Source organism: Musca vetustissima, unplaced genomic scaffold (assembly GCF_032173495.1).
Source record: "Musca vetustissima isolate MV318-11 ecotype Yass unplaced genomic scaffold, APGP_CSIRO_Mvet_v1 utg76573, whole genome shotgun sequence".
NCBI classification, from domain to species: Eukaryota; Metazoa; Arthropoda; class Insecta; order Diptera; family Muscidae; genus Musca; species Musca vetustissima.
In genome coordinates this window covers 154712-169405 of record NW_026874818.1, presented here as the reverse complement: position 1 = coordinate 169405, position 14694 = coordinate 154712, and the positions used below count along the sequence as shown (strand labels likewise).

At 35.4% G+C, this 14694-nt stretch overlaps 3 protein-coding genes across 3 annotated transcripts; 1 reads left to right on the top strand and 2 right to left on the bottom strand.

Annotated features, from left to right (window-relative positions):
• Positions 1-9129: 9129 nt before the first annotated feature.
• Positions 9130-9654, bottom strand: LOC133336880 (uncharacterized). The gene has a single exon (XM_061545157.1). It carries the CDS (start codon positions 9652-9654, stop codon positions 9130-9132), a length of 525 nt encoding a protein of 174 aa, XP_061401141.1.
• Positions 9655-9823: 169 nt separating this feature from the next.
• On the top strand, positions 9824-10866 carry LOC133336869 (uncharacterized). The gene is made up of 2 exons (XM_061545146.1): positions 9824-9833; positions 10409-10866. Exons 1-2 carry the CDS (start codon positions 9824-9826, stop codon positions 10864-10866), a joined length of 468 nt encoding a protein of 155 aa, XP_061401130.1.
• A 2902-nt stretch (positions 10867-13768) lies between these two features.
• On the bottom strand, positions 13769-14293 carry LOC133336858 (uncharacterized). The gene has a single exon (XM_061545135.1). It carries the CDS (start codon positions 14291-14293, stop codon positions 13769-13771), a length of 525 nt encoding a protein of 174 aa, XP_061401119.1.
• Positions 14294-14694: the final 401 nt, after the last annotated feature.

Genomic DNA, 14694 nt, shown 5'->3' with positions numbered 1-14694 from the left:
GTTAATAAAAAGACTTGTGTGCCTTTTGGTGAGTTAGAATGAACTAACTTCTTTATTCAAATCAAAAACTTATTCTACTTAAACTAAACAAATCAAAATTGCTGACAATACGCTGACACTACACTTCCCATGGTCACGCCACCAGACGTAACACGACTCCATGCTAAGCACACAACAGTCAACCAAGCAAAGCTCACAAAGGCAACATTGTTGCCTGTTAGTTTGGCAGGGATGTGCTAACTACCCCCTCACTTAAGTGAAGGCCGTCCTCGGTCTTCTTTATAGCCATTGCTACGGCAGATTTAAAATCTCGCTGTTCTCTCTTCTTCACCCTACGCTTAATGAGGCACAATATGGAATAGAGTAATCCGATACTCATAAAAACAACACAACCAACTAATATTGGCCGCACTTTTGCATCTCTTTCAAGTTCGCCAATATATTGTAAGTTTTGCAAGTTCATCTCATGGACAGATGATAAACTTAAAATTTCGCTGTGGTTGTTTATAATAATTGAGGGAAATGATGGTGTTCCTGGTTTCCGCATATCAATGTTGTTTCTATTTACGAACAGCGTACCATTGACAGTCACATTTTTTTCAAAAGTTATTAGGAATGTGCCGTTTATGTTTCTTACATTTTCGGTTGCTTCTTTCACTTCTGCAATAGCGTCATTCACAATGACAATTCCATCATCGATTTCTGCCACTTTTTCAAGATTATTGCTTTGCGTATTACAGTGTGCTGATTTACCCGATATGAGTTGTTGAGCGCAGGTTGACTCTGGCATCAGTTGACAATAGGTTGAAGATATTGCGTGCTTGCAATCTGTTGCTGAATAAGTCTTTCCTTCACAGTCTACCACAGTGTTGGTGTCAGCGAATTGAATAATTTTATTGAAGTGGGGAACTGGGAATAAAGAAATTTTCTGACATGTTCGTATTGGAATGGGATATCTAATGATAAAATGCAAACAAAATTCATTTGATATTACTTTTACTTTAGACAAATACATTAGTTCTGATATGGTAAAATCTGTGTATTGCTCATTGATCTGATTTTTTATAAAAAATTTTAAATCATCCTGGTCCAAAACTGTGGGATTTATAATATTGATTTTAGCCAAAGTTACAGATAAAATTATATTTTGTAATTCCATAAGCAGCATTCTGTTTCTAGCCATTAAAATTTCAAAAAGTTTAACAGTATCAATTTGTTCCTTTCGTTCGGTATTTAAGATTGTGTTTACTGCATTGGTCAACTTTTCTATTTGGATCTGTATTTTCGTATTTATTTCTATTTGTCTGTTGTTGGAATCTACGAGTTGTTTCTCGACAAATTTGACATCCTCCCAGTCATCGGCATCTGGTGTACCGGCAATAACCTTCAGTGCTGTGCCTATAAGATTGATGCTTCTCGCATGCCGATGATGTACGGTGAGTGTTGTTAAAAGAGTATCAATATGCAATACATCGGCCTCCAATATCTTTTTAACATGCGTCTGAGGGAAGATCTGTATTGCGTTTTTTGTATCGTCTAATATCTCGGAATACGTTGTAAGGTTTGTCGTATGTCTTAAGTACCCATATTTGTTCCATATAATCGCGTTCCCGTCCAAAATTGGGATATAATCGGAATGCGAATAATCAATAATCTTTGCAAATGTGAGGTTTATCATAAGAAGCAATTGTAGTGTTAGCCTGCGTAAAGAAAAATAAAAGGTAGACGAAGAAACATTTAGACATCTTATTGAAAGGATTATCTTAGGTTGTCCTTATGGACCACCCTCCCCTTTATTAGGACAGTTGTCCCCATGTCTGCTTCAACAGTAGCTTCTTCATAAAGTGGGGTCATTTTATTTCCAAGTCTACGATTATTCTTAACAAAGACTTTGTCTCCCACGTTATAAACTTTGTCATAACGACTTTTGTTGAAGTATTGTAACTGCCTGTTTTGCGCGTTACAGATTCGCTCTTTAATCTTTTCTCTTACTTCAGAAGGTGTAGAATGTATCGTATCAATAGGTCTCTCATTCGTGACAGAATGAATTGTCCGGTTATATTCTATGGTCGATTGTAAGATGAGTTCGACAGTGTCATCGATCTTCCTTTCTATTTTTAGGCATCTTGCGATTTCGGCAAGAGTGCTGTGAAATCTCTCTACCTGCCCGTTTGATGTGCTGTGTAGAGGAGGTGAATTGACAATTTCGACATTAAACCTGTTTTTCAGAATTGATCTGATAGTCTCGGAGTTGAAAGACCTCTCATTGTCACAATAGACAATTTTGGTGTTTGGAAAAATATTCATTAATTGGAGAATCGGTTCTCTTATGTCCAGAATTGTTCTGGTGGCTATTGGCTGTACCACTGCGAATTTTGAGAATTTATCCACGCAAGTTAAGAAATGTTTTTTATCAGTTGAATAAATGTCAATATGTAGAATTTCACCGGCATATGAAGGAACTATTGTCTCTCCTATAACATGTTTCTCTGGGTGTCGATTGTATTTAGCTTTTGAACAGGTTTTGCAGTTTGCAACAACCTCATTCGCTATTTTTACCATTTTGGGGAAATAGTATTCCGAAAGGATTTGTTTAACGTTCTCTTGAGCTGCCCGATGAGCTCTATTGTGTTCACTTACAACAATTTCTCTCTGATCGCATTGATTGAAGATGTCAGCGACAAATTTACTACAAAATCTGAACTTTGTTGAAGGAAACATTTTAATCAAATCATGTTGAATGTGAGCCAACACAGGTAGGTCGCAATGAATGGCATTTACTACTTCAGTATTGACTGCATCAACAAGTTTAGCCAGTATTTCGTTTTTATCCCCGAATTCTATGATATGTCTCGTTTTGTTTCCGAAAAGTATAAAATTTCGAGTGGCGGGAAATTCTGCCTCTTCCAGAATGATTTGGTTGCGGAAACAATTGACCGGTTTGTCTGAGCTTTCCATAGTGTAGGTGTATGACTCCTCACTATGAACTGTTGCCATGTCTGACGAATTTTCGTTCTCTAATGCATAGACGACTTGCCTTGATAGCGCATCTGCAACTTGATTTTCTTTTCCTGGTTTATAATATAAGTTTGCATTATGTTCATCTATAAAAGCTTTCCAGCGCTTAATTTGTGCATTAGGATTACGGTCCGAAACTGAATATGTTAACGGTTGGTGGTCAGTGAAGATGTTAAGAGTCTTCACACCATAAAGGTAATGCCTTAGAGTTTTTAGAGCCCAGACTATTCCTAGAAGTTCCCTTTCGTTTGTGGCGAGATTCAACTCCTTATCCGATAACGCTCTAGAAATCATAGTGATTGGTCTTCCCTCTTGGGATAGAACAGCACCTAGACCATGCCCTGATGCATCAGTAGTAAGGTCGAATGCTTTTTTATAGTCAGGGTACATCAACAGGACGTCTTCTGAACATAGAATATTTTTTAATTTGTAAAATGCATCCAGTTGGGAGGCATTAAGATTGATGATAACCTTTTTGGATTTGGTTGCAGGAATTTTTCCGTTTTCTCCTTTTAAATTATCGGTTAAAGGTTTTGCAATTTTGGCAAAGTCCCTTATAAAACATCGGTAATAGTTCGCTAGCCCAAGAAATGATCTCAAAGCGAACAACGTCGTTGGTTCTGGGAAATTTTGTATGGCACTTATCTTTGATGGTGCCGTTTTTATACCTTCTTTTGATACGACAAAGCCAAGGTATTCAACTTCGGATTTAAAAAAAAAATTTGACTTTTCAATAGAGACTCTCATGTTTGCATCGAGCAGTTTCCTAAGAACACAGTCGATATGTTTTACATGATTCTCTTTGATACGACAAAAAATTTGCCAAGGTATTCAACTTCGGATTTAAAAAAATTTGACTTTTCAAAATTTGAGACTCTCATGTTTGCATCAGATATTTATCAGTTTCCTTAAGAACACAGTCGATATTGATTCTCTTTGGTTTCTGAAAAAACAACTTTTTTATTTCTGAGTTTACAAATTCAGATACCCCCATTGGGTATGGATATAGTTTAGAGTAAATTGGTTCTTCGTTCTCCATGTTAATAGTAGCAACGATATTTGTGTTGTAAGGTAGTGCTTCTTTAGGATCAGCAAAAACCTTCATTCGTTTTTTTAACATTTTCTGAAAATCCGCCTTAACTGCGAAAGGCACATCAATCTTATCAATTTCTATAAAATTAACATCTTTACATTCAAAAAATTCAATAAGTTCAGAGCCAGAATTATGTCGGATGACTCCTTTATTTAGGTCAATGTTTGCATTGATTTGTTTTAATAGGTCTAAGCCCACAATAGCGTCAAATGTTGTTAAAGTTGGCAAAATGAAAAATGTAGAGTTCATGCCGAATAAATTTACAAAACATTTTTTGTTTAATAGGTGTTTGTCCATTGACAGAGTGAACCGAGAAAGGAGTACTTACAGGAATTATATGTTGAAAGGATTAATAATTTCCTCATTTTAGTCTCGGCGGAAATAAAATAAACATATTTCAGCTAACAAACACGGATAAAATTAAACAAAGAAAAATCTCCAACTAATTAAAAATTAAACAAAAAATACAAATAAAAAATAAAACAAACTGCCTAAAAGAAAAGCAAAAAAGAAGTCATTTGTCATGTCAAAGTGGTAGAAGGGAGAGGCAGTTGGAAAAAAGTTTAATAGTTGTGCAAGAATTTACAAAGAAACAAACCAACAACAACGAAATGGAAGTGTTTCTCCTATGGAAATGGACGACAATTTTCTTGATAGATCGTCGACTTTTTTGTCGACTTCTGATTTATGTGTCTGAATCGCTGCACGTACAGCGGATTCTATCAATTTTGAAATTTCGTCCGCGTTCATAATATCTTTTTTTATAGAAAAGTTGGTATAACACAATCTTAATCACTTCACAGAAATTGAAATATTTTAAATACGCACTATACGAAGTAAAAAAAAAAAAAAAATCTCTTGATATTTTCACCTGTTTTTGGACACACAATTTTTTCGACAAAAATTTTTTTAAATTCAATGAGTAATACACTTACATGACTTTGTTTTATATTATAATATGTTAGTGGATCCTTAGAGCTTCTTAGGGCGTCTTTTCTAGAGTGTAGAGCTTATCCCTTTTGCGTTAGTTGGACGACTTCATACAAAATAGATCCTCCGTTGGGTAGTTTTCGTTCTGGTTTTTGTGTAGACCTTATTCCTTTTGTGCGAGTTGGACGACTTGGGTAGTTTTTGTTCTTGTTTTTGTGCTGAGCTTATTCCTTTTGTGCGAGTTGGACGACTTGGGTAGTTTTCGTTCTTGTTTTTGTGTTTGGGTTGGGTCAGAGATTACTTTTTTCAAAGTAAATCCTTTAAATAAACCCGGTTGGGCGCCAGTTAATAAAAAGACTTGTGTGCCTTTTGGTGAGTTAGAATGAACTAACTTCTTTATTCAAATCAAAAACTTATTCTACTTAAACTAAACAAATCAAAATTGCTGACAATACGCTGACACTACACTTCCCATGGTCACGCCACCAGACGTAACACGACTCCATGCTAAGCACACAACAGTCAACCAAGCAAAGCTCACAAAGGCAACATTGTTGCCTGTTAGTTTGGCAGGGATGTGCTAACGATGCTGCCATGGCGCGGAGTACGAACTATGACATTATTTTTATTTCCATCCTTGGAATCCAAAGGCAACCCACTGACAAGGATTACAAAAGAAATCACCAAAAGGAAATATTTTAAGGCGAACATTTTCGATTTCCTTTAGATATTGTGTTCAAGTAAAACTGTTGAATGATATTTGAGAAATCGATGTTGTATTTATATACACCCAAGATCCAATCGATATTATCATTAATTTAAAATTGATAAGAATCAATTGTTATCATTGTGCGTATAAATTTCCATGTAATTTTTAACCAATTGGTACTTTACTTTTTGTAGCATTTCTTGGAATATTAATTTCAAGTGCAATAAACAAAAAAATATTTGAAAAAACTTTAAAACTCTAAATATAATTTCCGGGTAGTGCTTCTTACAGCCGTTGCAATATTTCATATTAAATTATACCCTCCAAGAAAATAGTTCAATTTTAATAAATAAATAGCTGCGAGGAGAATACGAAATTCCAAACTACAGACACACAGTTTAGAAAATTGGCAAAGGACTTTTATCATACCGAAAATTACACACGACCTTTGTTGAGGGACTATTGTAGAATCATTGTCTTATATTGAAACTGTCCTTTGAAGAACACAACCTCCCCAAAATATCCAAATTGCAGATGTATCGTAACAAGTGGAAAAATATTGATACATTTGTTACACTCTTAAATACATTAAAATATTAATTCTTTAATTTTATTTTACCTGCCTATTAAAAATCGGCAAAAATTCCAATTAATAATGGGAGTCCCCTAATAAATTCTGGTATGAGCTGGAAATGTAATTCCCCTCTCAAATAATCAAAAATTTATGTGAAAACCATATCATATTTTTTCGAGAAAAACAACAAAAATGGCATCAACAAACTATTATCAGCTAAGAGGGAATCCCTGATACAGAATAGAAGATGCACACACATTTCACAATAAAAGCATCACATTTAAGTCACAATATTCAATCTAGTCTACAGCATCGTTCAACACAACAGCTATTTGAAAATATAATATTAAATATAAAATGTTTAACTTAAAATCTTTTGTATTATTGATTTCTTGTATCGTTCTTGTCACATCTCTACCGGCGACATTTGATAATAATTTTGATATGGAACCTGAGGCATTGGAAAACTACGAAGCCATGGAACATGCTCGTTATATCCGCTCACCCCAACAAGGTAGTGTAAATATTGGTTACAACAAAGATCAACGTGGACGTGAAGCTTCCGTGCAATATAATCATAATTTATATACCAGCCGTGATGGTCGTGGATCCATTGACGCCTATGCTCAAGGTAGCAGAAATTTTGATTACAATCGCAACAACTTCGGTGGTGGCATTCAAGGAAAATGGAGATTTTAGTTAGACTTATTAATTGATGTTATTTATTAAATTTTCAAAAATAAAAGAAGAATATTTATTAGCACAAACGCCTGTGTTTATTTAATGATGGGCATGAGAAGAACATTCTGTTGGAAATTATTGGGTTAGGCACAATCAATATGAACAATTAGGTGAGTTGAACTTAGGGTAAAGCGTCATCATATTGGCGAGCTGATTGCAGGTCAGATTGAGCTGAATGCAGGGCGCCATAAATATACACAACCTAGGCTAGCCTTTATTAAGACGAGCTGAAGGGAGTCGTTATAGGCGATCTAGATAAAGAATAATTTTTTTCAACATTCCAAAATGTTAATTAAAAAAATTGTCAAGTACGAATACTACCAAAGAGTGAATTTTTAATGATTATTATCAAGAACTATCCTATGTGATTTTTGAAAAAAAAAAAAAATAAGAACACCTCAAAATGTGGAAAGTATATTAAGTTTGTCATTTTGTTTGCAACCCCACTAAGTATATACATTCTTGATCAAAACATTCTATGTCGATTTACACATCACATCAAATCAGGATGGAAATCGCAACGTTAAAGACAGAGCTTTGAAATTTTTTCTAGACATTACTAGTAGTCATAGCATGTTTTGATATTGCAAATTGCATATATAGGTCAAAGTTTTGGTGTAGCCCCCAATTTTCGTTATTTTGGGGATTTTGGTCACTTTTTTCAAACGAGGAGCCTGTAACAAGGCATTTGCGGTTCTCATTGAATAAGACATATCCATAGCCAAAATTATTAGTATTTACCCATGTTTCAGGGTAGCCATATAACGGTACTCCCCAATAGGCTATAGTTTGATATTTTGGGTTCTCATTGTATATCACATATTCGTACCAAATATTATTAATATTGACCCGAACTTCAGGTTAGCCATCATCCAACGGTACCTCCCCCTTGTATTCGTTTTTTATGATTTGGGACACGTTTTCCAATCAACTTAGTTGTAATTTTTATTTTGGGTTCTAATTGTATACAACATTTCCGTACTAAAATTTGTTAATATTGACCCACGTTTATGGGTAGCTCCCATAATATGGTACTCCCCATTATAGGAATTTTTGACACGTTTTCCATCAAATTGGCTGTAATTTGGTATTTTGGGTTTTCATAACGGTATTACCACATCTCCGCACTAAAAATTATTAATATTTACCTAAGTCAGTATTTTGAGAATTTTGGACCCTTCATCACACTGTGGTACAGGGTATTATGTCTTTGTGTATATGTTTGTAACAGGCAAAAGAAATCGAGATAGACCCATGGTTCCTTTTGGGAATATGCATAGCATCACTTTCTGTGTTGAATTATGCATGTCTGCCCGTCCGTCTATCTATGTATTCTTGTGAAAAAATACAGATCGCATTTATTATCCGATTTAAGTTAAATTTGGCATAGCTCACTTATTTGGCCCAAGGACAAACTTTATTGAAATTGGAGAAAATCGGTTCAGATTTAGATCTAGCTCCCATATATAGCTCCCCAATATTTGTCTGATCGATACAAAATTTTGTACAACATACTGAATTAGGTCCAGTTTGACGTCTGTGAAGTTTTGTTAATATCGGTTCAGATTTAGATATAGCTCTCATATATAATCTCGTCCGATTTTTGGTAAATGGTGCACCAAACTCCCAATATTTGTCCGTGAAGTTTTGTTGAAATAGGTTCCCCGTTTCTGTATTTTGAGGGCTTTAGCCGTCGTAACCGAACGAAAGGAATATAACTTAGCATTCCGGGTTTAGGAATTTATAAAAAAAATACAAACAATTTCCATTAGAAATAATGGTCTATCATGCGTGTCATTTTGGTCATTTTGCATGTGTGTAAACTCTGACCAAATTACCTTTAATATTATATAACATTTCATGATATTATACTCAATTTACACCAGCATTGTAAATATTAAATGCAATACTGATCAATACAGGTTATATAAATGTTCATTATAGAATTTCACACCCTCCTCCAACGAGTCTTTTAAATATCCACAGTGTGCAACCTTTGGTAATAAAAACAAGTAATAAATTTCCTTTTAATTTTATAATTCTTTATTATTTGTTAAAAAAGAATTAAAATCGATATTTTCCTTGAATTCCACCACCAAAATTATTGTAATTATAATCGAAATTACGTGTTCCATGGGCATAGGCATCTATGGTACCACGTCCATCACGGGTGGTGTATAAATTCTGATTCAACTGCACCGAAGCTTGACGACCAAATTGATCCTTATTGAAGTCAGCAGAAGCACCACTACCAGCAGACCATTTACTCTGAACACCACCACCAAAAGCGTTGGCATTGTGATCGAAGTTGCGACTTGCATGTGCATTGGCATCCAAAGATCTATCACCATTGGAGTAAATATTCTGCTTATATTGTACAGATGCTACACGACCATTTTGATCCTTGCGATAGTCCACACCAACACTACCACCATCGGGAGAACGAACATGACGAGAAAGTGGTAATGCTTCATATTGCTGCAATTGAATACCCTGGGCTGCAAATCCGTCGTCAAACATTTCTATGGGTGAGGCATTGGCAACAATTAGGCAAGCAGCCATTAAAGTGATACACTTGATAGCGAACATTTTTTTCTTTTCTTGTGGTATTCTACACTTTGTTATGTTATCTGAATGATGATAATTTTGGAATGCTTGGACTTTATATACTGAATAATTATGGAAATGATTGCACGAAATGGGATTCACTTTTTTCGTACTGATAAGAATTGTTGGTGTTGGAAATTTGTTTTAAAAGATGATATGCGGTACAGCTCATTATCTTGTTTAGTATATTATAATGGAGAACTACTAGAGTTAAGTACTTTTTTTCTTAGATCATCCCATCTTCATATCATGGTATCATTTCAGAAATTCCGTATACTAAAATTAGGCACCCAAGTTCTACAAATATATTTCTATAAAATTGTATCAATATTGATCGATCTTGACCGAACAGTTGAATATCTTACCAAAAGTATTGGAACGGAGTAAATAATTTTCTATCCCAAACTAGATTGAGAATTATTATTAATTTTTAAAGATAATTGCTTAAAATGTTGTAACACAATTTATTTTCTGAAGATGGAATTTATTTTCAATGCAGTACTTCCCCATATAACATCTGCCAAAAATCATATTCTTATCAATTCAAAAAAGTGAATCCCATTTCTTGCAATTTTTCACATGTTTTTATATATAAAGACCAATCATCCCAAAATTAGCATCATTCAGTTAACATAAAAACGTGTAGAACACAATAAACCAATAAAAAAAATGTTCGCCTTGAAGTTCAGCATTTTTATGGCTGGTTGCCTTGCGTAAAGCACTGCCTCACCCATAGACATATTTGAAGACGGATTTGAAGCCCAGGATAATCAATTGGAGCAATATGAACCATTATTACTTTCTCGCCATGCTCGTTCTCCCGATGGTGGTAGTGTTGGAGTGGACTACCGCAAGGATCAAAATGGTCGTGTAGCATCTGTACAATATAAGCAGAATATTTACTCCAATGGTGATAGATCGCTGGATGCCAATGCCCATGCCAGTCGCAATTTCGATCACAATGCAAATGCTTTTGGTGGTGGTGTAGAGGGTAAATGGTCTGCTGGTAGTGGTGCTTCTGCTGATTTCAATAAGGATCACTTTGGACGTCAAGCTACGGTGCAGTTGAATCAAAATTTATTCACCACTCGTGATGGTCGTGGTACCATAGATGCCTATGCCCACGGAACACGTAATTTTGATCGTAATTATAATAATTTTGGTGGTGGATTTCAAGGAAGATATAGTTTTTAAATAATTGTTTTAAAAAATTTTGTATAAAAATAAAGAAATACAAAATATCTTAAAGAAAAAAAACACATTTTCTACTTGTTATTTTATAGCAATATAAAAATGTACCCAAAAAGTACACCTCTGCCTAATATTGTGAAAAAATTATAGATCCGAAGTATTCCAAATTTTATACTGTAATTGTGGAACTGTATATGGATACGGAAAATGTCGATGTTCTTGAATAAAATGCACAATTATTTTATATTTTTTTACGCTTCAGCCAAGTTACCTGGAATTTGACATTTAGGAAGAAACATACTTTCAGAACATTTTCATGTTTTGACACCCCATTTGGGTAGTTTGATGGTTTTTGGAGCGGAAATATATAAATGCGTAATATTGTATTGATATTACCCCATATAAATTATCCGCCTCATTTCGGGTATATGATAGTTTAATCTACATTTCGCAGTGCAGTATCCCTAATTTGAAATTCCGGTTTCTCGGAGTGTAAACATAAACTTCATACATTCAACAGGGTCTTTCAACCCCAATAGGAATTTCCACCCCCTAAAATTCTGTCGCACAGTGTATTTATATATGGTCTGTTCCCGTTCTGCAAGAATCTACTACTTTTTACTACGATAACGAATTTTCATTTATGATATCGACGAAAATAGTAAAATCTAGAAGATTCTTGCAGAACGGGAACAGACCATATATAAATACAGTTTCGTCCGATTTCATGTAAATGGTGCGCCAAAGTCCCTATATATCCTTCGATTTGCACGAAATTTGCCATAGAGTGATGTCTGCCAAGTTTTGTGAAAATCGGTGCAGATATAGATATAGCTCCCATATATAGTTTTGTCCGATTTTAAGTAAATTGGGCATCAAACTCCTCATGTTAGTCAGATTGACATCAAATTTTGCACAACGTACAAAATTGAGCATGTAATTACGTAGTTGCGTTTTCTAGATGTACAGACATATCCCAACGGATGACCTATTGATATTTGTATGAATCTCCTTTTTATTGTGTTTCAACAGCGAATCTGTTACCAACTACCTTGCAATGGAACGCACGGATTCTGCCAATGAAACAGCTGATGGGTGGTTTTACAGATCTCTCAATCAGAAGATTGGACGACTGTGATCCCCCTCTAGCAAGCTCGTCGGCTATCTCATTCCCTTCAATGTTATTATGTCCTGGAACCCAACATAAACCAACTATCTGTCGTATATCATTCAAAGCTGACTTACAATAATGAACTGCTTACGAGTTTATAGTATGCGACTTCACCGCTTTCAGGGCCACTTGACTATCGACATATATAGTCGCCGGTCCCGTGTTACCGCCATTAAGTGTTTTTACTATTTCGGCCGCTTTCGTAATTGCAAGAATCTCTGCTTGAAAAACGCTACAGTTATTGTTGAGTTTATATGAGTTGCATATTCCTAATTCCCTACAGTAAACGCCTGCGCCAGTACCTTCCTCCATCTTAGACCCGTCTGTAAAGATTGACAGACCTGGCAGAGGTAAAAAGCCATTAGTCCAGGATTCCCTACTAGGAAATTCAACATTGATGCCATTAAAGACCTTATGAGGGGGAATATAGTGACTGATATGACAGTTCCCCCTAAAAAGGTCATAACCTGACGTTATGTTTAGAATGCTGGCATGACCATAGCTCAGTGATTTCTAAGCATCCGTTTCCCGGAGCCTCAGAGCGCACCTGGCAGCCTGGAATTTAATCAGAATATCCAATGGCTGGAGATTCAAAATTGCGTTCAAGGCTGCTTGTGGTGTACATCTTAATGCTCCGGTGATCAGAATTGAACCCGATCGCTGTACTAAGCTCTATTTTGTCAGCAGCATATTTTTGTTAGCCCCTTGCCACCAAACAAGACAACCATAGGTAAGTATGGGTAAGACGATCGTCGTTTACAGCCAGTGTATAATTTCGGGTCTCAATCCCCAGCTCTTACCTATGGAGTTCTTACATGAATAGAGTGCCAGCAAACCTTTCTTAGAGCGTTCCTCGTCATTCCTATTCCACAATAGTTTGCGGTCTAGGATGGTGTCAAGATACTTTGCTTCTTCAGAAAGGGTTAAAGTCACTCCTCCAAGTGATGGCAGACGGAAACTAGGAATCTTGCGTTTTCTAGTGAAGAGCAATAGTTCGGTTTTTGTGGGGTTTAAACCAAGACCTTTGGTGCATGCCAAATTAGACAGGATTGAAAGGGCACCCTTCAGGATCAGGGATGGTCCGTGTGACGAATTTTTAGGTTTTCGACTGTCAAAAAGGTGTAAACGTCGAAAACGTCATATACCTGTATAAAATGTAATAAATGTAGTAAACGTCATTTATTTCAATATTATCAGCATATACAGTTATTTTCAAAAATATATATTATTTTTACATATATCTGACTATTCACTATTAGAACTGATAAAAGTTTCTAAATTTTTTTGGGAAGAAAATTTTGAAATTTTATATTAATTTGAGTAAAGCATGCGTAATTTCCAAATTGATTAATGGAAATAGCTTTTTTGTCAAAAACCTAATGGATTTGGGTATGTTTCCGACGTTTCTGACGTATGTATTATACGTCGGAAATGTATGTCATTTAAGTCACTGTTTCTGACAGGCCATCTCTGTTCAGGATGCCTGCAATTTTCGTTAGAAACTTACCCCCAACCAGCAGGACCACATCATCGGCATGTGAACTTTGGACAGAGTATTAATTGACGGGTTTATTTACAATCCTATTTCTACCCTACGCCCTAAGATGGAAATGAACAATTATGACATTTTAGTTGTGAGAATAATAGTCGGACACCAAATAAAACACATTTAATTATATTCGTTTTTTTTTTAATAATCCTTTATTTCTGTATATACATATTTTTTACAAACATTTAAAAACGATATTTTCCTTGAATTCCACCACCAAAATTATTATAATTATAATCGAAATTACGTGTGCCGTGAGCATAGGCATCTATGGTACCACGTCCATCACGAGTGGTGTACAAGTTCTGATTCAACTGCACCGAAGCTTGACGTCCAAAGTGATCCTTATTGAAATCAGCAGAAGCACCACTACCAGCAGACCACTTACCCTGTACACCACCACCAAAAGCATTGGCATTGTGATCGAAGTTGCGGCTGGCATGCGCATTGGCATCCAGTGATCTATCACCATTGGAGTAAATATTCTGTTTATATTGTACAGATGCTACACGGCCATTTTGATCCTTGCGATAGTCCACTCCAACACTACCACCATCTGGAGAACGAGCATGGCGAGAAAGTAGCAGTGGTTCATATTGGTCCATTTGATTATCCTGGGCTTCAAATCCGTCTTCAAATATTTCTATGGGTGAGGCAGTGGCCAACGCAAGGCAAACTGCCATTAAAATGGTGAATTTCAATGCAAACATTTTGTGTTTTTTTGTTGTGTTCTACACTTGATTATCTTAACTGAATGATGCTGAATTGTGGATGCTTGCTCTTTATATAGTGACGTATTGTGAAAATAATTGCAAGAAATGGGATTTACTTGGTTTGAACTGATAAGAATTTTTGGTATGAAAAAAGTGTATCTTTAACAAATGTTACTAGAGGCAGTACGTTTACTTCTCCTGTGTTTATTAAAACGGGGATGTACGGTAAGTTTGGTACTTTTTCGAAGAGGAAATAAATCCCAATGGGATTTCTTTAGTAATTTAGGGTATGTTTTCTTAATCATCAAGCACTAAAAAATTGGTGTCGAAGTCAGAGTCCACTCAAAAATAAAAAAAACTTATGATATTTTTGTAAGAATTTAAATTAAATTGTATTT